At 41.3% G+C, this 27,696-nt stretch overlaps 1 protein-coding gene and 1 long non-coding RNA gene across 4 annotated transcripts in view; one reads left to right on the plus strand and one right to left on the minus strand.

Annotated features, from left to right (window-relative positions):
- foxp2 (forkhead box P2) overlaps positions 1–27,696 on the plus strand; it is a 96,556-nt gene that overhangs the window by 27,894 nt on the left and 40,966 nt on the right. For 2 of the 3 annotated variants that reach the window (XM_043237878.1, XM_043237880.1), the window contains exon 1: positions 4,180–4,377. In XM_043237878.1, coding sequence (XP_043093813.1) covers positions 4,207–4,377 — 171 coding nt within the window. In that variant the 5' untranslated portion in view covers positions 4,180–4,206. Of the gene's footprint in view, positions 1–4,179; positions 4,378–11,795; positions 11,974–27,696 lie in introns of those variants that run through there. The other variant, XM_043237879.1, reaches the window with a different exon arrangement.
- LOC122343423 lies at positions 366–4,167 on the minus strand. The gene is made up of 3 exons (XR_006250774.1): positions 3,492–4,167; positions 2,369–2,582; positions 366–1,671 (listed from the first exon to the last, which is right to left on the minus strand). It is a non-coding gene; the product is annotated as an uncharacterized LOC122343423 (long non-coding RNA).

The following is a 27,696-nucleotide window of genomic DNA, read 5'->3' on the forward strand; positions in this document are numbered from 1 at the left end:
TAAAAAATGTAATTATAAGCAATAGGATGAATGTATTATTATTAATATAGATGGATTCATACTTCTTGTAATGTAATTTGTCATTTATACAATATATTGTTAATAATTTATATATTTTTAATGAAAGAAAACTAATCTAAAAATAAATGCCTGATTATATAAAATAAGTAATTATATATGCATATGTTCTTTATTATTATTATTAATAATGATAACGCTGTTTGTAGATTTTGACACAAGGGGGAACCATCTGTTAGTCAACCAAGCTAATGGTTATTGACTTACACAACGATCTTAAATTGAGTAAACAGCAGCTGATCAGTCTGGGATGCAAAACTCCTAATGAAGGCTGGAGGTGTTTGAGTTAAATTAAGAACTAAGATACTTTTAAATTTGTGTTTGAATGTCGCTTTTTGTTTCAAACTCACGTGCAAGTAAGTGTACACTGAGGATACAGACAGACCCTTGGCTGAGAGTTTATTAGGGCTGTTTACGAGCTCAGAGTGCGTTCCACAGGCTCAGTCATCAGCCGAATGGATCGGAGGCGGAGATGAGCTCAAGTGGATAACTCTCCAGCCAGAGAACAGCTTTAATGCTGCCGGCGTTTCTGTGAGGCCTGAAACGCACATCAGACTCTCAGTGAGTGCACACTAGCTCAGCTTAATCTGCTGTTAGCTCAATCTTTAATGGTGGTCGACCGGTAGTTTTTTTGTTTTTTTTTGATGATGAAGGGCTACTGCCAATATCTAGAAAGCAGGGTGGATGATATAATACCAGCCAAACTGGGTTTCAATGAAAATGTGCAATTTAAAAATTAATCTAATAAGGTATAAACCAAATGGAAGAATTAAAAATGGAAATAAAATGAAATGAAAATAGAAAAAAAGACTAAGAAATGTTAAAGATTCTGCAATATTTCTAGGTCAGGTTTGCTTCCGGGTATTATGTACAGATGGTCAGATTTTCGAGGCTACTTTGTATTGTCTAAAATTATGCAGGAAAGCATGATCATATAGTACTATGCTAGTGGAGTTTGTGCACTTTACTTACTTAGTTCAGTTTTTAAATACTATAATTTTTTATTTTATTTAATGCATAGTACAATTTAATGGCAGCAGATCGGATTTGTACACCTTATTTCATGCAATGTTGCTAAATTCACCACAAAATTGTAAAAAAAAGCTTTTTATTAGCAATTGACAATCCTGTCAGATTTTAAAACTGACACAAGGGGGAGGTAACACCTCTGGTAATCGACCAAGGGGCATAATAGCTTAAATATCGTTCTATTAGTCACTAATATTTGCCACGCATCAGTTTCAGTTGTGGTTTTGGTGTTCTCACTGGTGTGATTGTGAAATAAAAACAGGACTTAAATGTTCAGTGATGTGATTTTTGCCACTATGAAGGAGCCCAGTGGTGTCGTGGCTCCGAAAAGGCCCGGTTTCCTCCTCTTGACACCTTCTGGAGGCTCAGGGCAGGGCGTTTTATGTCTGCTTTAATTGAAAATTAATAGTTAAGGGGGTTGCCATGGAAATTATGCCAGCGCTCGGAGACACCAGCTCTGCCACCACACGAGTCCATCCCCCCCTCACGCGACACTTTCTTCTGCAAGCGCTCGAGAGCCGCTGCTGGAATTGTTTGTCCTCATTGACCTTGCGGCCCAAAGCCCTGTGAAATGAGGAGGAAAAAAAGAGAGGGAGTTAAGTGAGAGACAGACAGAATAAAACCAGATATGAGTGAGAACTGAGGGTAGCTAACAAGCGCTAAAAGCTAAAGTGGCCTGTTTGTCTAGCGAAGTGAAGGTTATAGTGCGATGTAGCCTGCGGCTTTTGGGTCGAAATGTAAATATGACGCATTAGATGCAATTCTTGCAGCGACGCTGAGACCTGGAGGCCTTCCATGCCTGCCAGTGCAACCTTTTACACTTCCTCATTGAGCGTTTGCCCTAGTCTGAGTGGGTGGAGGCCCAAAAAACGATGTTGGCTTGAGCTCAGCAGTTTCTAATGATATCATACAGTTAAAATATGTTCCAGTAGAGCTGGTAGATAATCTGCTGCTAGCAGCCTGTTATATCATGCTCAGAGCGGGGAGTTCAAGTGGTCTTACGGCGCATGGAGTGTGCGTATTTTTTTTTTAGCTAAATAAATCTGTCATGCTTGGCTTGGGTGGATCGTGCACAACGTGAAAGTTCTCGCTCGGCGTAGTGTGTGCATATTTTTAAAGACCTTCTACAGTTGTCTATGAGGTAACTGGTTTTATTAGAGGATGAATATGGAATTGCTTAGTTGTCCATTTCCATATAAATCGTGCTTTTACGTCAGTCTTTTGTATTTAAAATCTGCTCGTTCACGTCTCCCGCGTTTACCAACAGCTGGTTCCTCGCTCACGTTCCAGCGGCGTCTACGCGAACGCTCCCCTCACTTTTCAATTTCCATGTGGCGATGGGAAGCCTGCAGCAGATGGACTTGGTTTTGCATCTGCCGCGCGCAGACTGGCCTTTGTACTCCTCTCCTGGGGGAGAGCGTGGCTCTCGTCTCTGTGAGCGGATTCCTGTCTGCGGGAGCAGCGAGGAGAAACATCTGTGGCATGCGGGGCGAGAGAAGAGAAAAAAAAAAAAAAGGATTGACAAACGCCATTAGTTTACAACACCGACAGATACGAAAGCGAAAGATTTTGGAGGTGTAATTACATGCAGCAAATGAGCAAATATGCACGTGTTAAAACAAATTTGCAAACCCATCTGGTTTCCAAGCTGAATAGTTTCCCCCGTAAGGACTTTTTTGGCTTAGCTTGACCTAATAAGGAAAGCAGCAGCAGGCGTATTTATTTATTATATCCACCATACTATCGCTCAACTTGCTAAAGTAGCCCTCCATCCATCTCAAAAGAAAAAAAAAAAAAAGGAAACGCAGGAAAAAGAAGTGCCACCCCTCCACCTCCCCACCCTGACAATCAAACCGCTGATTTTTGTGTACGATTAGTCCTCGGGTGCCAAAACAATCAGAGGTCTGCTTGATTTGTTTTAATTACAGGCGTAAAAATGCCACGGGTTTCTCGGACGTGATCGGGCAAGAGGAGCTCGTGTAAATACCGCTGTAAATAGTTCACTGATGATGGTTTTGACAGTGAACGTCAGCTAGTTTTTTCTTTCTTTCATTCTTCGTACCCCCCACCTCTCTCTTCCACCCCCCCTCCTATTTTTTTTTTCGTGCTCTGATGCTGTTGCCTACCAGTGGCATCCTATTCCTCATTTTTGATGCAAGTTAATGCTTCAAGGCTTCTAAGAATATCTTCAAATGCCTCTACCTTCAGGGAGTGGGATTGCGTGTCGTTCCTCAAAAGGTAGGTTACTTTTTCTCCCCGGCTGAGATTGATGCATGTTTTGGTTTTTATTTAGGAAAACGCAAAGCTCGCTGGTTTTGACTTGGAAGAAGGTCACATGCTGGCTAATCTCACTGAATACAAAAAAAGCAGGCAGGAACACGTACCTCGCGTTTTTAGGGGCTCGGGACGTCCTCCGCTGCCGGCAGCGTGTGTTAAATCCTCTCTCGGTTGGAGTCCGAATGCAGGAGAAGGAGAGAGAGAAAGTGTGTGTGCGTATGCCGTGAGCCGCGCGCTCAAATGAGAGCAGTGAGAGGCTGCTGGCGGAGCGCGATCCGAGTCCTCGGCTCCGCGCGCAGGCTGTGAGAGAGACGCTGGTGCGCACGGTCACACACACACACACACACTCTCTCGCACACTCGCTTCTTTCAGTCAGCAACTCGGTCAGCAAGACGAAAGACATCCTTTTCCAAAAAAAAATTTTTAAGAAAGAAATAGGGAGAGAGAGTTTTTTTTTGAAGAGCATTTTTAGATTAGGAAGCCCAGAAGCGGTAAAACCTGCAATGATCAGTTGCATTTTCAGATAGTTTTTCTGAGAGATTTAATGCTAATGATGCCAGTATTTCCAGTGCGTCACAAACGGCAGAAAAGCTCCAGGTCAGGGCGACACATTTCCATTTTAGGCACTTTTTTCATCACCTCCCCTCGTTCCTGGCCGGTCGCACGGCTTCCCAAAGCCCCGCGTCTCCTATTGGGCCCTGTCTGCGCTGTCGTAATTGCTCGGTGACAAGTGGAGATGAAGGAATAATTGTCAGGAGATAGGGGTCGTTTTTTTTTTTTTTTTTTTTTTTTTTTTTTAATGGGTGCACTGCCGATTTAAGTATGCATGAGCGACGCGTGAGGGACGGGGCCAAAGAGGCGCTTGTTTATGATGCGAGTCTGTATAAACACAGTTGGAGTGATGACACTGATAATCGCACGCTCTTCCCCGTGACGCCCGACTCTCCGCGAAACACCCTCTCCAGCCTGCCGTCCCACACCGCTCACCTGCAGGTAATAAAGCCACCTTTTCCTCCATCCATCCACGCTTTACTGCTTTCATCCATCCATCGGGTCTTTTCACTCTCGCTGTCATTCCTCAAAGCTTGCGCCGTGCTCCGGCTTGGTTTGTGGGCTGCTTTCATCTGTGGGTTAATTGCTGGTGATAATGGCAATGACGATAATGAATGTGGTTTTGTGCGGGTGTGTGCGCGCGTGTCGTTAAGTGTGTGTGAGAGTGTGTGCCGAAGAACAGTGTGCTTTGACTTTGCCTAGTAGGTGATTTTATTTGAAGTGAAGTGTTTGTGGAGTTTACAGCGCGTCGGTTTGAAATTAAATCATTTGAGTCATTTTTAGCGTTTTTTTTTTTTTGTCTGCTGTGTGTTAAGAGAGAAATCATTTTTTGAGCAGCTGTTGCGAGTCCTTTTTGTAGGGTAATAATTGTAAAATCCGAACTAAATGCACGTGTGTTTTTCTGTTTTTATGATTTCATTTTCTTTTTAATTTGAAAGAGTTAACATTTTCATAGTCACCTAAAACTTAAACGAGCCTGTCCCATTTTGGAGGTGGGGTCAGTAAAATGATTAGCCCTCAAGTACTAATTATCCCTATCAAAGGCGGGCAGATAATTTGTTTACTTAAATATTCATAAGGGTGAGCGACGCTTACCATTGGGCTATTGTAAGCATATTATTAAGTTTTTATATGGCTTTGTGCTGGAATGTGGACGTGGTCTTCTTAATAATTTAATACCCTGATGCATAATGAGCTGCATGATTAGTACGTACTATATAGAGAATCAGATGGATAATTTACATTATTCTCCTGAGTCCGTGTGTAATGGCTTGTTTAGTGCGATAAAATTAAATGCTGCATATTTGGTGTTTTCAATCCCCTCAATGAGCTCGTCTTTCCACACCTCGTTGTACACTCTCTCTTTCGGGAAAAAAAAATTATTAATGAAAAAACAACAACAACAAACAAACATGAAAAAAAAACTAAAAATATGAATTTCGAAAATTGTTTAACCAAAACACGTGTTTACCTACGTCTCGTATGTGGCAATTAACACCGCTCATTAGCCAAGGCGGGTATTTGTTTTGAAAGTTTAACCAATCACTTTGTTATGCTAATTGTGATGTAATTTAATTTGAGTCCCGTAATGATGATGCCGCTATTATCCCCATAAATGATGCAGTTAAGCATCACAGCCTTATTTGCATGTGCTTGAAGGGGGAAGCTGGATGAGACGACGCCAGCATCACTCTCGTTTTCCTCCCTCTGTTCTCCCACGTCCCTCCGGGTCCTCCTCGGCCTGTCTGCACTCATTGATGATCAGCCTTTTTTATCTGATATTTTAATGCGAAATGAGTCGACTGGTTACTCTTGCCGCACAGATGTAAATTAAATAATTGAAATAGCAGACTATTAAAAAATGCAAATGGATTTCTTCAGCCGAGGCATCATCACACAGTGAAGTCATGGAGAAACGATTGATTTGTATTTTTTTTTTTTTTTTGTGCTTGCATGCGTGTGTGTGTGCATTGTACTAGTCTGCAATCTACCTCCTCGAGTTCACATTTGCACATCAAAGTGCTTCTTTGTTGGCGAGAGGTTAATTTTTAATCCATTGATTTCATGGCCTCTGGTTTGGACATGCAGATGGCGGCTGATTAGTTAGCGTGTGCGCGGCTGGCGTGCGTGTGCTCGAGTTCCTGCAGTCGTGCGGTTGAATTTTTAAGGAAAAAAAAAAATCAATTTGAAAGTCCTACAAGAGCCGCTTCCCTCCTTAAATGCACTTCTGAGAACCCTTCAGCCCGGGCTCTCGCTCTGTGACTAAGTCTCCCTTAAAGACTGCCCATTATCTATTTTGTCGAGGTTTTAGACTCGGGGTAATTTTCCTCGGGAAAGATTATTTTTCTCTCGACCAATCTCGCCTGTTACCGCCCTAATTGGTTACATAAATCTTGTCTGGTATGAATGAGAAATGTTGGGGTGTTGTCAAGTGTAATCTTCACCCTTATTTACCAATTCATTAAGATCTATCGATGCAGGACCGGGCCGAAAGAATGACAACATAAATCAGAGCGGTGCGACATAATGACCCTAATCAGCCTCAAATAAGTGGAAACGTCACCATGAGCTATGTCTCTCCGCGGCTTCGTGTCTGTGTGGCGGCACCAGGGCCGTCCCGGTCGTTAACGCGGCCGCGTGTCCCAGGCAGGGGCGAGCGCTTGCCCCCTCCACCCCAAGGCTTTTAATCTCGCCCCACACGCAGGCGGTGTCACAAAGGATAATTGCGGCATGAAATGAAATGAAATATGCATTTGAGGCAGGTAAATAGTGTAAGACGATGGATAAATAGGGAGAAAGAGAGCGAGAGAGAGACTTTCTCTTCCTGCCAGCGATGATTGGAGCAGACAATGGGGCCTCCTCCTTTTATAGGTCAATTACTGGTGATTAGGTGGGCTGAGTTAATTAAAGAAATTACCCAAAATGCAAGCGCAGGGACTGCTTGATGAGATACCAGCGTCACTGTCTAGTCACCCACTTTTGGAGCTCCTTTCGTTCCGAGAGGGAGGTGCTTGCTGGGTGTTTGAATCGAATGGAAAGACTCGAAACACTTCCGGAAGTGCCGTAAAATGTGAACGAAACTCCGGCTTTGTAGGTCACGTTGTTTAGCATTTGTGAATTATGTGTGTTTTTATTTCTCAAGGATTTGGTTTTGTTTCAGGGCTTCTTCGGGATTTATCGCAGTTTTCTTTGTCCCCTTAGTCTGTGCTTTTTTTTTTCCCCCTCTCTCTCTCTCTATTTCTCTCTCTCTCTCTCTTTCTTTTCATCTCGCTCTCCTTTTCTTTTTCTTTTAATGTAAATAGACCAGAATTAAGTTCTGAACATTCAGCGCTGAATGAATCGAATCACAGATGGTCTATTTATCGGGAATTGAATTTTTTTTTTTTTTCTTGAATGTGTTCTCATTTTACCACTGATAACAACACTTGATTCGGTTACTTTGCATACCATTAATCCTGAAAAGCGATGTATTCATCCTCCCTTTTCATTTTTGAACCCGTGGTATAAATATGATTTCCCTCGTGCTCTTTTTACTCTATAATCTCGTCCATTGTGAATCACTTTGAAATCCCTCTATCTGAGAAGAGGGGGCCTGTAATATTACAGTACATTCAGGTTTAGAGGAGAGTCATTAACGGTGTACGGCGACCCCTAAGAGCCAAAAAAGACTGCTGGCATGCACGGTTTAACTTTTTAACAGCATTTTGAGCTGTTCAGTGGCATTTTTAATTAGCATATTCTCAATTTCGCATGTAGTACAGATGCACGGGATGGAATTCAAACTTTGCATCATCATTTTCAGAATCTGGCATTTTGATTTATTAAGCATTCCCGACTGTTAAATATTGGAGAATAGCAGAGCTGCTTTATTTTGTATGCATTGTAACTTATGGCAATGATGAATTAATTTCAGTGGAGCACAGAATTTGTGATTATTTTAAATGGTATCCATATCTTAACTGAATCAGAGCGAGTGAAGCTAGCAGACTGTGAAATGTAATTTTTAGTATTTTTTTTTTTTTTCCCCGTCTTTTTTCACCCTTCCTTGCAATGTTAGGATTCCGGGCACCTGAGCAATGCACTGATAATGACTAGGCTTCTTGGATCACAGAGTCTGCTTTTCCGATGCCTCCCTGAAATAATCATCAAGCTCTTTTTCAGGTCTGTTCTGCGCGTCCTATCAGGGGAGAGGGCCGCCGGTTTCCACGGGAGGGGAAAAATGAAGTGCGTCTCGGCGAAAGTGGATGATTTCTGTGAGTGTGTGTGTGTGTGTGAGAATGTGTTAATGTCACAGTCGCAGCCTCCGGTGCCCCTTTTCAGCGACTTGTATAAAACACATCCCGCGGTTTCCGAGCACTTTAGATGATGGAGAACTTGGAAATCGTGATATCCGAGCTCCGATAAGAAGGGTGCCGCGTTTGATAATGAGGCATCATTTGTGGTTGTAAAATCAGATCAGCTCAAACGAGCGTGAGTAACTTTACTCCTCCGTGATGAGGAGTGTGTGTGTGTGTGTGTGTGTGTGAGTGTGTGAGTGTATGAGAAACATCTGGGCTATATTTGTGGCTTTCCCTCCCCACACCTTTCTTTGCAAACCCACCCACCCGAAATCACAGGCGTAGCCCTTGAATGCGTTGTCAGGATCCTGTCTGGGATTTTTCACCTGATGGAAAGGACAGATTTGCACAGCCTACGATTCGAGAGCAAACATTTACACAGCCAGAAAGGAATCGCAAGCGTTGTACTGTTACAGCGTTTAAAGCACAAAAAACACACAGCGAGAAAAGAAACCGATCCAAATAGCATCTTTTATTCCAGAAACGCAGTAATTTGCTTTTTATCAGCCTTCTAGAATACACACCGACTTTCTTTTAGACGATGGCTGTTATCAAGATGATATGGGTAATAGCGGTTCACAAGCTCGGTGTTTATCGCAGGACTCGTCCAATTTTGCCGGTGTCAAATGGGCCGGAGCGTGTCCGCGCCGAAAGACTAGCAAGGGCTGTAAATATGTTCCAATAGCGCGAACCTTTGACCCCAGTGGGTTTTTAGGAAAAGACAGTGTGTTATAATGACAGGCAGTTAGCCCCAAAGGGTCAGAGACAGAGAAACGTGGGTCCTGTAATAGACATGAACAAAGACAGACTTTGGGTGCTGGCTTTCTTCCTCTCTCTCTCTCTCTCTCTCTCTCTCTCTCTCTCGGTCTCATTCATGCTTGCGCTTTCTCTTCGTCCATCTCTCTCAGGCGGTACAGTACCGTACTAGACTCTCTCCTTCACTCAGTGTCATTCAGACATACAACCCCCCCCACCACCATCCTCCTCGCGTCCGCTCCATCGCGTGGAAACGATCGTGAGCGAGGATGTGTTTCTAATTGACATTGTAATTGGCAGATTTGGATGCTGCCTTCAGATGGCTAATTAATTTATCTCACCGCTGTCATTAAGGTTAAAGCAGCACCTGATCTCTCTGAATACACTTTGCATACATCTGCATGAGCATTACGTTCGGTTAGACACCTACACGCCAGTTGTGGATCATGTGGATTTAGAGGATACAGTGTTAATAATGTGTGTTTCTATAATGACAGGATCAGTATTCCGCGTCATTAAACCCAAAACCAAATTTGAAGGGGAAAAAAAAAGTCTTTTTTTTCCCTCCTTTTTCCCAATATTACATCAAAATGTCATCTATTCTTTAGTTATTTTAAAACATGTGTGGAATAATCAGTTCGTAGAAATCATATTTGAATTTCCACAGTGCAAACCGGGATTACAGTGATCTGAAATGTAATTTTAATTAGCGCTTTTTTTATTTTTTTAGGTTTCAGTAGGAAAAGCGTCCTAAACTCATCCCTCACTTTTTAGTCTCCTTCATTGTGGCATTAAAAAACACTCCATTACGTTGTTCATAAAATTCGCGTAAAGGCAATCAGGCGGCCCTTCTCTGAATATTTTAAACATGGGGCATGTAAAATTTATGCCTAATTTGAATACTTATTAGTCGCCTAATCTCTACGGCAGCTTTGTGTTTCTTCAGGAGAGATTCGTCAGCCCTCACACCGTGCTGAGTCTTTCTCTCTCTCATTCTCCTGGTCTGCTAATCTTCTGCACTTTTTGTTTGTTCCCAAGTTGACCGGTGCCTACTAGTTAGGCGGTGTACCTTTTAAACACATTTTTTTAAAAACTCTTGCTTCCAGCGTTTCTCATAAGACACAAGGCGTGCTGTTAAAATGTCATTTGCTGATCTGAAAAGCAGCGGTGGATTAGAAGACTACGTCTTTGTTGTGTCGTGTGTTTGATTAGCGCCGTTCTTCTTTTTTTTTTCTTTTTTTTTTTTCATGGCTCGGCTGTCGAGTTACTGTACGCTCTCGTTCAAAGATCGCTGCTAATTGTCCGTACGTAGCAGGTGACAAAATTGATGTGTTTAATCTGTGGAAAGAAGGATGGTGGAGCTGTCAAGGAAATAAATGAAAGTGTTGGTGGAAAAACGAATCCCTTCTAAACATTACACGAGATTAGGGATATTTTATTGTGCGCGATTGCCATTAGCGTAATTAATATTGTTTATGTTTGAATGCACTGAAATATGAGACAGCCCGTCATCATTTTCTGAGAGAAACAAAATGTGTAATGGGTAGAGAGGAGGGGGTTCGATGAATATGTGAATGACGGAGTGTGTATTAAGGCTCTTGTGGCTGTATTAGCTATGCAGAACACACCTTGAATTGCGTTTGTTGGGTCGGACGATTCTTTTATTTATTGCAAGGATCTCCACAGATCTTAACAGGGTTCCCGTGAACGTACACAACATTTATGCAGGGAAAGTGATAAAACATTTATTACCAGAGAAGAGGTAATATGCATAATTTATGCTGTTTTTAGCACAATCATTAGTGATATTCGTGAAAGATTTTTTTTTTTTTTTTTGTTCGAGCCACCACTCTCCCCTGTTTTCATATCTAATAGATGCCAGGGAAAATTAATTTAATATCTTTTCATTTATTTGCCAGAGTAAAAATTGACGCGTGCGATTTTTGTTCTGTTTGAATTTGGTGTTTGAATTTTAATTGTGCTCGAGCGGACGCCACTAAATATACGGAAATAATGAATATTTGAGTATGTGATTAAAATAAAGAGGAGGAAGAGAACTAGCCTATATGTGACACAATTTTTTTTTTTTTTCCTCTCTTCATTTGACTAGCAGGCGAATTTTTATTTAGCTTCAGCTAAAAGAAAAGACCATTATATCGTTCATCACAGTACAGAAGCATGTGATTTGTAATTCCCCCTCTTCTCCCCTCACCTCCTGTACCAAATTTTAATTTTGCATGATTAGCTGTGCGTCATTAAGCAACTCCGTTCAGTCGAGACGCAACGGGGATATTTTAAGACGTTTGAACAGGGGGGGAAAAAAAGGCTTCATATGTGTTATATTTCAAACATGCTCCTTTGGAAATTATTCACACCACATTAAAGTCACTAAATGTATTTTTAAACACACCATGTGATGTTTATCTGTGTGCGCGACGGTCGATATGCAAAAAAAAGAAAAGAAAATACATTACACACACAAAAAAAAGCATGCATTAAGCGAAATTAAAAAAATAAATAAATAAAAGGCAGGAAGAAACGTGCATCTCTTTGTATTGCTTCATTTACACAGTGAATGCATAATTCCACCCCCTCCCCCCGTTAAATGCTTTAATTTGCAAAGGGAGCAGGGGTTGATAATGGAAAGCTTTTTTTTTTCTTTCTCGCCCCCATTTTTCCTTTTTCTTTTTACCCCCTTTTTTTTTAGGAGGCAACTAAAGGGGATTGTAACAAGAGCCTTAACCGGTGCCTCTTAATCACTTCTAGGTATTAAGTCATGATGCAGGAGTCGGCCAATGAGACAATAAGCAACAGTTCAATGAGTCAAAATGGAATGAGCAGCCTAAGCAGCCAATTAGATGCTGGCAGTAGAGATGGAAGATCAAGTGGGGAGACGAGCAGTGAAGTAAGCGCAGTCGAGCTGCTGCATCTGCAACAACAGCAGGTAAGTTGCGTCTCTCTCCCCCCCGTCCGTTGTCATCCGCCGCGCTCTGTCTCTTTCTCTCTCTCTCCCTCCTCTCTGTCTCTCTCTCTCTCTCTCTCTCTCTCTCTCTCTCTCTCGCTGACTTTCACACAGGGCTCAGCAGGCAGCTGCTTGACTGACACCCTTCAGTTGTGCACATTTAGACAGGAACTGGACTGTTTTATTGTTTCATTCTCGTTTTTTACTGTACTTCGGTGCTTTGGCGTTTATTTAGGCTTAGCGCAACGAGTAGGATTTCAAGAATTCTGTGCAGAAACCTGGTGGCGTTTGGGCTGCTTTTCACTTGTTTTGAAACTGTTTTTTGGTGTTTCTGTGCGAGAAGCGTGCCGGCTGGGGCCGTGCATGCGTGTCTGTGTTTGTGTGTGAAGTACGGAGCCTTGCTCGTGTTTCTTTGTTTGTGGCCACTAGAGGGCCTCCTTATTTGATTTCACAACACTTTACGGGCTGCCAGGCTGCTCGTCCACTCCAGAAACCTCAACCGACCAGTGTATGTTGTATTTGTATCAAAATAAAAATACACAGGGGATGTCTGGGTAATTATACTGACTTTATAAGCAATGCAGTTGCGTGCCGTACGTACGCGTGCGTCTCTGTGCAGTGAATGATGGGTTTGACAGCTCACCAAAAGAGCAGCATGAGAGGTCAGGCTGAGCTCAGGGTTAGTCTGCTGGCGCTGCGGAGTGTGTGTGTTCACTTATTCACTCGCAAGTGTGTCATTGGATGCGTCTGAAAACAGAATTTGTGATTCCTCAGGCATTGTTTGTTTTGTTTTCAAGGATTTAAGACTTTCAGTACTTTTTTTTTTTTCTCCTCTGTTTTTGGTTGCCATGTTAATGTTTATACTACCGAGAAAAGAAAAAAAAAGGCCAAATATTTGCGAAATGATAGATTTTAGTCATTTTTTGTATTTACATATTTTTAATTGTTTATTTAGAGAATTTAATAACGCTTGGTAGTATTTTAATACATTTTTAATTGTAATAATTAATTTGTTTGGCAGCTTTAATTTTTTTGGCAGTTCTTTTTATTGTTATGACTTGTGTGTGTGTGTGTGTGTGTGTGTGTGTGTGTGTGTGTGCGTGCGTGCGTGCGTGTGAGTGAGTGAGTGAGTGGCTCAGTCCTGGTGACAGCAGCTGAAAGCAGCCCATGGGCCTGTGGGTAAGACAGGATCAGTGTAGCAGAGTGAAGTGTGTCCTGCGGCTCTTTGTGGGCCCCTCCGAACACCCCCCTCCCTTCATAGCCACCCTCTCCAGCTGGTGATTACAACGGCACCCCCATCTCACGGCCTCTCCTCCCATTCATCATCACACCGGCCGTCTCTCTCTCTCCGCGTCTCACACACGCGTCTGATTGGGGTCAACCCCCCCTGCTTTCTCATTACTGACTTCTGTTTTAACCTGAACACTTCAGCGTGTGCGAGATAGAGATCAGTGTTTGGTGGTTAACGCTGGGCTCTTCAAAAGTGTTTTCGTAAACTTGTATCAAACCCATTATTGATTAGTAGTTCATATTTGTGAATTGTTAGTAGTTGATGACAATAGTGAGAATGATGTATTATATTTATTATTATTGTTATAAACCTATTGAAATATTGAAACTATTATAGGTTTTTATATAATTTTAAATATGTGCAAATGCGTGTATATTTGGTTTGCATTTGTTGCTGTTATTATCCATTTGCACAGTGCAATATAAAAGTATTTAATATTATGTATTCTAGTGAATTCTAGTCATTTCAAATTAAAGATGGATGCTTTATATCAAATATTTTTTGTTTGTGTTGTTACAATAAAGAAACATAATTCTAAATAGCGAAAATAAAATATTGATATTCTAAATATGAATGTATATAAATATGCATTCCAATAGAGTTAATATAATTTTTTTTTAATATATATAATAATCTGTAGATTGTGTTATTTAAGAGTACTGTGAAGACAGTATATATAAAGAAACTAGCCACAGTAGCATCTAACTAGATGTTTAATAATAATAATAATAATAATAATATAATTTATAATTAAAACACACATGATGGTGATGATGATGATTACTATTATAACATTTATTTTTATATAATAATCACTGTTATTGTTGTTACTTGTTAGTATAAATATTTAGCATTGTTTTTTAAATTATCACTATATACAATATCCGAATTAAAAAACAAAGTAATAATGTTATTAGAAATGTGTATGAAATCCAAACATAAATTGTAGTATTTTTAAATGAGGTTTTATGTCACAAATAATATTAGATTAGATTAGATTAAACTATTTGTCATTGCTGTAAAAGTCAATGAAATATAGAAGCATATAGAATCATTATTACTGCCATTATTATTAATCATTATACTACAATTATTAATACGTTGTTGTTGCTGTTATTATTATTGTTGTAGTTAATACTATTGTTTAAATAACATTTATTTAGTTTTATTCGATTGTTTCCCTGTTTGTTAGATTAGACTTTTATTCCTATTTATTTCTATTTCTTTCATTCATTATATGAATATAGTATTATTATTATTCCTGTATAGCTGCATATTACTTGAATAGATTTGGTGTTATCTGTCTGTAGATAATCCACACTAAGAGCGGAAGAAAAGGGCAGTGTAAGCAGAAAGAGTGAAGAGAGGAGAGATAAGTGCCATAGAGACAGTGGAGAGAGTGACAATGTTTCACTTACAGAGAGCGAGCGGGAGAGCGCAGACAGACACATTGAAATGAGTGGGCCAGCTAACAGGCCTCGGGAGGCTTTTTAAAGGGAGGCCAGGTGCTGTTAACTTCACACACTTCCTGCACAATTCTCTCTCACACACGCCACAGTCAGAGAATTCCTACACATCCGCCTAATAACCACCTAGATCTCGGAGGTTTGGTGCTGTGCGTGCGCGTGTGTGTAAGAGAAAGATGAAAGAGTCCAATTAAAAATGACTTAGTAAATGAACTATTGAACATTTTTGTACATTGCCAAACTTTCTTACACAGAAAAAAAAATCAATAACTTAATTCCTTGTGATTTATTATCATTTTTTTAATTAATGAAATAATTAATTTTTTTATTATTATTCTTTACCATTATTACAAAATATGACATTTTACATCAAGTCTTACAGTGGGTTTAATTTTTTCACATTTGCTCTGCAGTATATTTCCATGATAATCTTCTTATGGAAGAAGCATTGCAGCGCTGTATTGTTTTTCTCAATGTTTCTGGAAGAAGGGTGGTTAAGGACATGGACTTCATTGATTTGTAGGCTGCTGTTGAAAAAATGAGCTTTTAATGTTGTTATGTATAATGGTGTGTGCCTACAAAAATGTTTGCATTGATCTGTGGATAATGTGGTGTCATATAATGGAACCTCTAGATAATAATTTCTAGTTTAATAATCTGTGATCGCATAGATTTATTGTACAGTTAGCCATACTCTGCAACTGAACTTCCTGTCCTGAGAGGAGGTTCTCTGTGGTATATTAGTAAAAAGGGCACACGCCATGCGTTTCGCATTAATTCATTAGAATTCAATTATAGATTCTACAGTATTTTATACCATATATAGCCTACCTGCCATTGCTCTTGGAATATTGGAATAGTTTTTGTTTGTTTGTTTATTTATTTATTCATTTTTAGGTCAATTCTCTACTTTTTATCCGCCGCTCTTCCATATGTATTTATGAATGCCTTGTCCAGGACATTGTTCATTTTATATATTTTTTTCCCCCGCTAACAGCGATTGTAACAGGAAGCGGTGTGTAAGTCACTGGCCCGGTGTAAAAATGACAGCAATTAACCCGACATTTTAGCTTGAGGAGAATTTAAGATGAGACGCCTGACAGCCAGTGTCAGCCATATTTTCCCCGTCTTCTTCAGGTGTAAGAGCAAATGAAATTGGAGGTAGTATCGCAGTTGAGGGAGCCGCTTAGGGAGGAGGGAGGAGGTGTCCGTGGAAAACGAATTATCTAAATAGGACTTATTTTGCGCTTATTTACTTCATTTTCCACAATGATTTTCCCACCAATCCAAGAAAACACCTGGAAAATATCCACAAACAGAAGCATAACCGAGAAAAAACCACAGTGCTAATTGATATTCAATGAGTCTGACTCCATCATCACCCCACAAACACATTAACACACATGCATGCGTTCAGAAGAGGTGGGAGGGAGCGTCTCTAGGGGTCCATTGACTGTCATTCAGGAGGGGAAAGTAACAAAGTAACGCGGAGACGCCACGCAAACAGCCAGTCTCGCTTCCGTCTCCCCCGCCGTCCACCGGGAGCTGCGAGTGCAACATCTTCAGGCAGGGTGATGACGGCTTTCGCCGCTCATCAGCCAAATAAAAGCCCCTCTGATGCAAATAGCGCTTTGCCCTTGAGCATAATTTAAAGCAGTAATCACCCCTGGAGTCTCTACCGCGCAGATAGCGAAAGCGAGGTGACTGTCTCATTTACACTCCAGCACAAAGAAGCTCATTAGCTTTATCACACCGGCCGAGACTCCTCCACTACAGTCTGTAAATAACACACACACACACACACACACACACACACACACGGTTTCACCAGAGCCACATTTCAGAAAGCTCTCACAAAGATTGGCGCTAGAAACAAAATAAAACGCGTACCGTTGACATGCCGCTGTATTTTACGGTTACCATTTCACTATCGGCAGACATCGTTTTGACATATAGAGGCGTGCTGCTTCTCGCGATGACACTGCAAGATATAAGCCTCTCTGTGACGGATGCGCGTGCTTCGTTCCTCCCCAGACAACAGCAGGCATTATTCTATTATCGCCTCTGAGCTCAGATCCTGGAGTGGTCATTTGTGTTTAGGCCACATAACATGTGGCTGTATGGAATTTACAGTGCGCCTGCAGTAGTAACTCCATTTCCCATCGGCCTCTCCAGAGACGGAGCGAAATGTCAAGCCGTGGCTTTGAAAGAGAGATTGAGCGAGGGACAGGACGAGGAGGGGGGGGGTCGAGAGAGAAAGGAACAGGGTGAAATCTGCTGGAAACAAACACTCGTGAACATTGCTCATGCTTGGTAGCGTCATGGGGGGTGGATCACAGGTCAAAGACGTGCAGGTGAAACACACACACCTTCAGAGTTATAAATGAAATGAGCCACGTTTGCACATTTAGACAACAAGGGAGAATTATTTTTTGCTACAGGAATATTTATATATTATTTATATTCCAAAGGTGCTTTACCTTACTGGTGCTTCTGTAGTCCATCTACTTTACTTTTAATTTTATTGTTTAATTTGTTTTAAAAAAGTACACTTTTTATGCATGTTATTCTATACGCTTCTATAAATACTTTTTTGTATTTTTTATTTTTTTTTTATTTGGTACCACTTATTGATTGAATGGTGAAGAAGGCTGGGTGTGCGATTGGGATATTGGGAAATGTTATGACACTGACCAGCCGCTTGTGTTTAGCAATTACGTTTAACCTCTGTGTGTAAATAACTCAAGCAGTCGGCCAGTCAAGATCAATGACCACTCATATCTCATTCCCTGGTATTTTGGTGTTTTCTAAAAGCCCTGCCTGTGGAAATTAACTGCGCCGAAATCTATAACGGCCCTCGGGGCAGAAACCTCCGCTGAAGACAATTATGCAATCAGATGTTTTACTGTAGAGCAGGTGCTTATGGGTAGTGTAGTTCTTTTTTCCAAACCTTGATCAAACGCCGTATTTCTCAAAGCAGGTGATTCAGAGCAAGGCCCCCCGAGAGCGAGGAGTCTTTTAGAGTCGCCCTGAACTCAAACACAATAAAAACATGGTGTGGAAACTGGAGCATCCTGAACCTCATCCTCCCAGTATCTCTGACAGCCTATGACACCACAAACCATTTAACAGAGCTTAAAAAGCTCACATATGCAGATGCCCGGCGTCTTAAGCTGACAACCAAGAGGCAGGATTTTCTAGAAGGCAGCTTTGGAGCCTTGTGAATTTAACAAGCATGTCTAGTATTACAGTTTCTCTCCGGTTTATCCATGAATAGTAACAAATCAGCCTGTGAAACGCCTGCCTGGGGATGTTTGTATGTGAAGGTTTTCCGGAACAAATATTAAAATGATGTAAATCTGGTTAAGGAGTTGAGGGCTACGATTGCTAGAGCTGTTCTCTCCCCCCACTCCTCCCTCTTTCCCTCTTTCTATTTACTATGCACAAGGTAGTCAGATGTTGCCACTCTTCCACTTGAATATTTGAATTCCATAATGCTGGAAGAGAGCGAGCGGGAGAGAGATCATATGAGTGGCGTCTGGCCTGGCTCATAGCTCACTGCCCCCAGACACTGAATACATATGTAAGAGACCCTCTCAGCTTGCGGCTCTTCAGGGCTTTTCAACAAATGCTGTAAATAAGCCCAGCCTCAGCTCGCAAATACACAAGAGGCTTTTCAAATGCACGCACATGTCACTTAGCCCAGGCTTGCAGGCTTTCTCGGTGGGTGTTATTTCTGGGGGCTCGTCCGGGACATTTTTTATCTTTAAAGTGTAGGATCGATGCTATATCCCCTCTCTGTTGCTGTCATTTCAGCCCAAACATCTCCATCATGAGCCGGAAAACCACAGAGAGTGTTAGCATGCACAAAAAAAAAACAAGAACTAGCGGCATATGCCACATTGCGCGTGAGAAGGATTGAGCGAACGCGGCGATAAGGAAATGCTGTCATCGTATGCAAAACATGAATTAAGGTTGTGTGTGAGGCTTCATGCTTGATTTGACGCTAAGCTGATATAGCTTTCACGCTTAAATCTTCCAATGCTACTCCATTTCAATTGAAATGTGATTGTTATTGCTAGAGGTATTTACCAGGAGTTATTTGATGCATGAATTTGCCCGCTAGGTATTTTCTCAGTTGTGTGGCGACATAGGGTGCTTGTCTCGGTTTGTTGCTACTAAAGCAATTAGCTTTGATATTTTTACTATGATTAAGAGGTTTTGAGGAGCTTTTATAAAACATTGGCAACAGCAATATGATCAGATACTGTTAACCAACAGTAACCAAAAGCCAGGTTTGCAGTTAATTGGTTTATTAAGTTATACATAATAGTTTAGCACGTAAATGTTGTTGGTTTCGATATGTGGCTCGTCCGGTCTTTTTTGTAATTGTGACTGACTTCATCTTTTGATGTAGATTGTAGTTACTACTTTTTAACAGCCAATGTAATTGTATAGTTATGGTCAGACATGTTATGAAAGGAATGATGATGCTTTAGGGATGTTCATCAAAGCGTAGAAAAGGGAGGGGGGTGGAGACGAGGAGGGGTATTTCTCCCATGGTCGAACTAAGTGAACGACATTGTGATGAATTTTCTTGTTAGGAGAAATTACATCCACTAAGTTGAGCTACCTCAGCATGAAATTGAAAAAGAAGCATTTCTTGGCCATTTCCATTCTTGATTCAATGAAAGATGTAGATTAGCTGTCGGGAGGGGGAGGGAACTACAAAAGTATGACTTTGTTCACGCTAGGTTTGCGAAATAAACCTTATAAAAAGCCATATAGGCCCGTCAAAGGTTTTGTTTACGGGAGTGAGTGTAGTCAGGCAGTAGCCGGCTGATTATTGCAGATACATGGCATGTGAATACACAGAGCCGACATGTTTGAGTGAACACGTATGTTTATCTGCTCGTTGGATGCATCTTAATAGCCGCACGTCTAGGGGTGTGTGCAACAATCCATAGCTCTTTGTAATCAGACTGAAGCCCTTAGAACAGATCTGTCTCTGTCACTGAAACGTTGACTGATAGGCAACGTGTGTCAGGAGGGAAGATAACTCTACCCCAGCTCAGCTCACTCAAAAGGTCAGGCATGCACTGTAATTGGAATATTCACAAGACAAACGCCACAGATCGCTGGCACACGTAGCCGGGAGGGCCCGGGGCCCCAGCGCTCCGTCAGCGGGGAGGATTGACGGAGATGCATTGGCCCACCACCAGCTAGATGTAACACTATTAACTCTGCTGATCTGCGGCGCAGCCCGACGCTCATTGAGATGGGCTGGGAAGATCCATCACCCGGGCTGAATGGACTACAGGCCCACCGCAAGTTAATGACAGTTGAACACTCAGGTAAATGGACTGAAAACAATAGTTTGTCTTCACCTGGAGTGGCTCGTGCTCTTGTAACCCGATTCCATTTTGTGGCGATCATTTTTCCTGCGCTACTGAAAAGCGATAATGTCGGAGCACCATTTTTGAGCTTCCTTCAGCACGCATTTTCCAGCTGGAGAGGAAACCGCTTATTGTTCCACAACGTGCCGTCTGTGGTTAGCTGCATGGTAATCAAGGGTTTGTGCTTTACAGTGAAGGTTACAAAGAGGCCAGTTGACCTTGTGGGTAACAGTGTAAGAGCTTGATGTGGACCACACATACACACTCAGACACATACTATTGACTTTTAGAGTGCTGCCAAGAGAGTGATGAGGTATATATATATGATTACCTAAATGAGGCTATATCTCATACCTTTAGGTGAAGCTACTGATACCTAATACTGATGCTTACACTCTTAAAAAAATAAAGTTGTTTCATTATGCCATAGAAAAATCTTTGTGTATAAATGGTTTCATAAAGCCCCTGACAAAAACATCTGAAGAACATTTCTGTTTCACAAAAGGTTATTTGTGGCGAAAGAAAGTTCTTTAGATCATAAAAGGGTAAGAAAGAGACGGTTCTTTAAAGAACCTTTGACTGAATGTTTCTCAAAGTTTGCATCACCTCGAAGAACCTTTTGAAGAAGTGTAAAAGAAAATGCATTTACATTTTTTTAGAACTTCCCTTCCTGAAGTACATGTGTGTGTGTGTGTTTCGGCATGAGACCCGTGCCGTTTATTTTTCATCGCGGCCGTGTGTATTGCTGTTGAGACCCTGCACAAACACTTCTTTTGTCAATGGGACTGAGAGATTGGCGTTTCTTTCCCCTTCCGCACAGAGTCTGCTCTTTGCCTCTAGCTGTGTACTCTGCTGTCTGAGCCTCTTAATAAGTTCTTGTCAACAAACACTATGCGAACAAGTCCATTCGCTTGGCCTGACAAAGGCTCCGCGCTATTCTTTTCCTTCTTTTTTCCTCCGGCCTCTCTCTAAATGAAGTGTGGCGTGCGCTCTCTCTCGCCCCTCAATGCAACATTTATAAAGAGGTATTCCTCCGACCGTGTGACTTTCAGTGGCGTGGAACTGCGAAAAAGAGATGGATCATAATCACTTGAAAAAGAAGCGAAGTGCGTCAAGCGCATGCTAGGAAGTGAGGACTCGTTCGCCGCTTTGCTCTTCCTTTATTTCCTTCGTTGACCTGCACTTGCTGGCACGTGTTGAGGGTATAAGTGAAAAGCAGTCTCCTTTCTTGGTCGTGCCTCTGTAAGAAAGGCAGATAAAAGGCCCAGTAGAGTCACCTTATCTAAACCCAGATGATATACAGCAGTTGAAAGCAAGGGCTTTACCAAAGCCTGCTGTTGAGAAGCAGGGAGAGATCGAATTTCATAAGTAAAGGAGCCAGATAGAGATGTGGAGAAACAATGTCTGAGCTCCCAGAGAGATACAGGGGGAGAGGTGCTTGGTTTTTAGAACTGAACTGTGATGCCTCTTTGACGTTTAAGCACGCATTAGATTTAGACGACACAAAATAAAATGTTTTTTCTAAATAAAAAGTAGTTACTGTGCAAACTGTAAAGAGCCACAAATGTTTTTTATAATCCAAAAGAAGTAGCTGTGCTCAATAAGCTTCAGTTTTTTGCTTTTCAAATATTATTGCAAGCTTCTCTCAAAAAGAAAGCTTGTTGTATGTGTGAAATATATTTTAATAAATGCTCTTTAAATATTTTAGCATTTTACTTTTTTTTTTAAATACAATTAGATAATACATCAAAATACTTCAGAAATAGAAATGTATAAACTATATAAATCCTTATTGTTGAATAGCTCACCTTTCTTCAACAAGCTTAGAGTTTAAAACTAGGGTTAGGGATCGTTCTAATCACTCTAAGCTACAGCAATAGCGATGCTCATCTTTGTAATTAGAGAAGAAATAATTTTCCTCTCTCTCTCTTCGCAATACGTTTCTGGATTTCTATGGGATACAGATGTTGTTTTCAGTACGGGGGCCCCTGCCATCTAATTCCCTCCACAGGTTGCTGGCGATACTGTAAACTATTATACGTGGTCCAGTGCAAAAGTGCAGCATGGATTTGGGAGAACCATCCATAACGGTGTCTGCAGGAGCCGGGAAGCGTATGAATGTTTGTGGTTGCAGTGAACGGTGGAAGCCGACTCTGTTTGGCCTGTTATTGCTGGCACTGTTTCCTCAACGAGGGCCATGCACTCACACACACACACACACACACACACAGACACACAGGCACACATTGCTGTTGTCTGCTCATACACACTCACCCTGATGGGCCGGACAGACTTGTGTTTTGTCTCCTCGCACTTGAAAAAATAAGTGTGAGGTTACACAATGAAGCAGATCTCTGTTTTCTCTCTCTCCCTCCTGTAAATGCCCGGCTTTCTGGGGTAGAAATGAGCGAATTCATCTCGAATTCACCAGGGAGGGCTGAGCTATGCCTCTGTGTTTACAGTGGCAGAAAGTTAATATAAATTTTCATCAGAAGGGGAAGTTTACACATATGATTCTATTTGTCCTTCATTATTAGCACCTGAGACTGGGCTGGGGAAGCATAATTGTCTACAGACACAGGCCAAATAGATGCAAGGGAAGGCAAATAAGCACACCCCAAAATAATTTTATGGTTGTGTGTTACAATCCCTCTCCATGGGATCCTTAATCTAGAAAATCAATAAACAAGAAGCGAGCGAGGGAGACGGAGATGTGAGGCGCGGAGCGAGGAAAGACGGGAACTGCGTACGAGAGATTGAGAGGAAAAAGCTGGAGAAGGAATGAAAGGAGAAAAAGAGAGAGCGCAGCTCACAGAAGCCCATTGTTCTGCCGGTTAGCTCGCGCTTGGCCCTGCAGCTGAGGAGCGTCTCCACGGACCGGCCCGCGAGCTGCACACACCGCTGATTTATTGAGTCATACATAAAAACACTCATTATTCCCACATCCTTTTCTCTTGTCTGTGGAGTATGGCGTTTGGCTGAGGAAAAACACTCTGTGTCTGTATCCACAATAACTGAGATCTCTCTCTCTCTCTCTCTTTCTCCGTCTCGCTTGCTCTCCTCTCCTCATTTTTTTTATTTGTGTCGGCTGCTGGTGTGGATGCTGTGAGAATGCGGCTCGTACTTACTGGACATGTTGTGTCTTGGGCTTTTTTTCCCACTTGAGTCCTTTTAAGAACTAAACTCAGAAAGTCAAAGTCAGTTATTTGTTACGTATGCATATATAGGTGGATAGACAGAGTTTTCCCTAGCCAAAAAAAGGAAGAAAAAACAAGCAACAAAATAAAAGGTCATGCAACTTGCAGGTAAAAAATACAGCAGGTAATCAAAACTTACCAGAGTTTCAATATTTTTCCTATTTAAAACTTGACACTTCTGTAGTTATATCATGTACTAAGACTGGCGGAAAATGAAAAGTTGCGCTGAAATTACTAGGCACTATTAGGCATTTCAGAGTAGGATTCAGGCGCAGTGATATCATGCAGCTCCTGAGAACAGCCAGACCCTCTTGCTTGCACTGGGAGCGTGTCTTTTTAAACTTGATGCTACTGGTCTAATTGGATTTAATGATCTATGCTAAGCTATGCTAAGAGTGCTATCGCCACACCCGCAGATCAGCTGAATAGATTCAAAAACAGTAAAACTCTGGTGGAGTTGGACAGTGAGCCTATTTCCAAAAAAAAGTGGAGTGTTACTTTAATGTATAATTGTAGTAATGTATTAATTTGTTATATATTACTTGGTATTCATTTAAATAAATTATTTATTTAATAATTAGTATTTATTTATTTATAGAACTTAGGTATATAATGTTTTATTAATGTATTATTATAATTTAAAAGTACTTTTTTATCAAAAATACTTTATAGTATAATTCAAGTCATTATTATTATTATTAAACATAGTTTTTGTTGAAAGCACATGAATAAAATAATATAATTGATATTATTTTTATTTGTGGGAATAATTTAGTTGTTATTTGTTCTGGTAGCTTGTTACTTATTTGAAAATGTAACAGCTTAATCATCTGCTGCTTGCCTTGCCACCTGAGAGGGTCTGATTTTGATGCTATTAAGAGCTTTCACACAAAACAAAATTCAGTCCATATTTAACATTTCCACGTTGCTAGTTTGAACTTTGTTTGTCTCCATAAAGCCAAATGAAGCCTCAGTCTTTGGAGCTCAACAAGGCCGACCAGCTTCCCCGATAAGCCCTGGTTCACTGTCGACTGGAGCGCTAACACAGATCACAGCTATGGATGACCTTTGATAAAAGGCGGTCTGTTCTGCCCTTGTGTCAGTCAGCCTCCTCACAACAGAGGTTGGGACATTGTCCACAGACTGACCTACTGCCATTGTGTGTCCAAACGGACCTTTTGCGTGCTCAGCTGTCATTCACACTGACGTGCATGTGGCGCCCAACATAGGGCCGCTGCGGGGCTGTTATGTCCTCAGCGCACGTCTTGTTTATGAAATCCGTGCTTGGAGCGACGCTTTCTATTCATGAGTGGCCTGGCCCCTCATCAGACCCCTATGTCCTAAACACACTTACATAACAGATATGGTGTCAATATTTTGCTGTCGAGAGTGGGGCCCTATCTTTGCACAGGCCGCGCAGACCACCGGCCAATCAGCTCTGTTTGTTTGTTCAGCTTAAACTGTTTGTCCTTTGTTTTTCGTGGCAGCCGACTCCTGTCGGCTTGATAAGGGTTGTGCTCTCTCGCTTTCTCGCTCTATCTCTGTCTTGTTGTGAATGTTTTCCATAAGCCGAGGGTTGACGTGCCCTCTGCGACTACAGGCCCTGAGATCTTCTGAAGCACAAAACCTCCAACGAAACGCGTGTGCTATTCTAATCTACAGTTGTTCTGGTAAGCCTTGTGTCTCCAAAAAAACCCAACTATGATTGAATTAAAGACATTTGCTAAAACACCCAACCCTCGTGGACAAATATTCTCAACAATCCAGATTAATCCACCATGTTTCCTTCTCAAACAAACCTGCTTCCCTTAGCTGGTTTTTCACTGTAACATTTGTTTGTCTCGTAATGCGTTTGGTCACAGTTGTGACTCTAAAAGCTTAGTTCAAGTGCTGATCCTGGGGAACGAGGATGCGTTTGTAATGATGTGCCAAGCTGCGACTGGCTGCTAATGCTTTTCATGCTTGTTTTAGCGCTGGGAACGTTGCGATGTATTCCTCATTACCCCTGTGTTAAGTCTAAACACAGACTGCCTGGTGAAAGGGGTGAGAGAGTTGACATATGTTTCTTTCGCCTGTCTCTTTTTCTCTCCGGTGAGCTTCACTAGGCTATTAGCGTAGCTGAGGAACGCCTGTGTAAACATTCATGTTTCTTCCCCCCGTTTCGAATAATAGTGACCGGTATCGCCTTTCCCCCTCGACCTCGCTATCTGAAACCAATTACAGCTGATCCATTTGGGCAGAATCGTATTTTCATAAGGATTGCGAAGCCCTCGCAATCATGTGTTTGTGCGCGTGTCTTCCATGTGCGCTTCATTGTACTGAATGTGCAAGTTTGTTTCTTTCTGTTCTTTTTTTTTTTTTCTTTCTCCCCCTCCCAGTCCTTAGAGATAGATATCAACATCAAATATGTTCCTGAGTGCCTTGTTATTTACGCTCCAGCCCGAGTTCTCCTTGAGCTCCTAGCTCTGAGGAATGTGATGCATTGTGCTGTTTATACAATGTGTGCATTAATGGATGGCAGCCCGCATTTCTTCTGCACAGCAACAAAACTTATAGGACGAAGAAAAGCAAAGCAAAGCAAGCAGCTTTCAGGCGTCCAGCAAAACTTCAGTGGTTGCTTTGCTTTTGTTGAATCTGGAAAGCACCTAATATGCTTTTGTGTTGCATTCTGGGTATTTTCGCACAAGGGTGAAAATCAGCTGTATAACGTGGTGTTGTCAGTAATAAGGAATGTTTTTGCAGCATTACAGGACAAGGACAGATGAACAATTCTGCTGGAGACATTAAAGGAATAGTTCAGCCAAAAAGTGAAAGTTCTGTCGTCATTTACTCACCCTCAGCCCATTATTTCAATCCTTTATGACTTTCTTTCATTCGTAGAACACAAAAGGAGATTTTTTTTTTTTGTTCTGGTCACTCGTCCATATAATGATTGTGAATGAGGACTGAGACTCCACAATGGCAAAAAAAAACGTCATTATAGTAGCCCATACAGTTTGTGTGGCTTATTGTTCTTTAATTGCTCAGTTGCTAAATTATGCAGAATTGTGGACTGTTTACCATAGTATTCAGATCACTGAATTCAAGAACCTGGGGCCTGTTTTACAAAACAACTTAACAAATAATACTAAACTTCTGTGAATCTGACTTAATGTCATTTGATTTGGTTCAAAAAAAGGCATACAAACTGAAATAAGCCTGGCTTGTTTGGAAAGCTTTATGATAGATAGCCCCAGATCAGTCCAATTCAAATGAATCTTATAGACTGGTTTGTGAATCGATTCAGTGAATATGATTCATTTGGTTATGAATGGGCTGTCTGTTTAGCCTGTCCTGTACACAAGAATAAAGAGACATTTGGAGTCTGCATTTTTTGCTTTATGGTTTTATGTAAATAACAGATTTAAATTTTTAACAGCTATTCATTTTATTTGGAGACATTCTATTGGTCTGAACGATTAATTCAAATTAGAGTTATCTGAATCTAGAACTTTTATTGTCACTTTTTTATAGCAGTTTAGTGGTTTTCATTCACATTTGAGTAGTCTTGCAAATTAGTTTCACTGAAAACAAAATGAGTTTGGAATGAGGATGTGGAAGTAAATAATCCCATGATTTTTGGGAGACTATCCCTTTAACTGGTCTAAACAAATGTTCCTCTAATATGCAAAGTGGAGTTGATTACATTCCCCCCTTCCAAGCGTTCACGTTCGTATTGGCAAAGCCATTAAATGTCTCCGACCGTGTGTTGTGGGAAGCGCCACTCTCCTGACCTCTACCGTGTATTGGATGACTTCTTTGACTTTGTCCTTTTATTCATCAGAGGACAGCGAGTCTGTATCGATCGGGGTGCGGATAAACATTTCCTCCTGTTAATTGTTGTGCTAAAGCCATTAACCGACCACTAAAGCCACACAATCACAATCACCGCTTGGATGGGCGTGAAATCTTCCACAATTTACAATCTTATCCACGCGGCCCTGCCGATAATGACTTGGCGAGGGTACTTATAACTCACTCATGCATCTGAAAGTACTACGAGCACCATAACTAATCAATAAATGCATCGTTTAGAACGGAAAAATAAGGCAGGGTTATTTTCAGAAACTTTCTTGGTATACTACCTGATTAGTTTGCAGAACATAAACCCCTATGCAAACTGTAATTCTCTAGTTGTTGTCCGTTTGGTTCGGAAAGAACAGGACAGAACAGGGAAGTGATTTGAAGTAGTCCAGCTCTTCACATCCGGGTGATGGTTTAGCATTTCGTTTGACTCATTACATACAAAAACTGGATCCAAGTTTGTGTAACGAACAGGATGAAATTTAAGTAGATTCATGAACAATTTTGAACCT

This window comes from Puntigrus tetrazona, chromosome 4, assembly GCF_018831695.1.
Source record: "Puntigrus tetrazona isolate hp1 chromosome 4, ASM1883169v1, whole genome shotgun sequence".
NCBI lineage: Eukaryota > Metazoa > Chordata > Actinopteri > Cypriniformes > Cyprinidae > Puntigrus > Puntigrus tetrazona.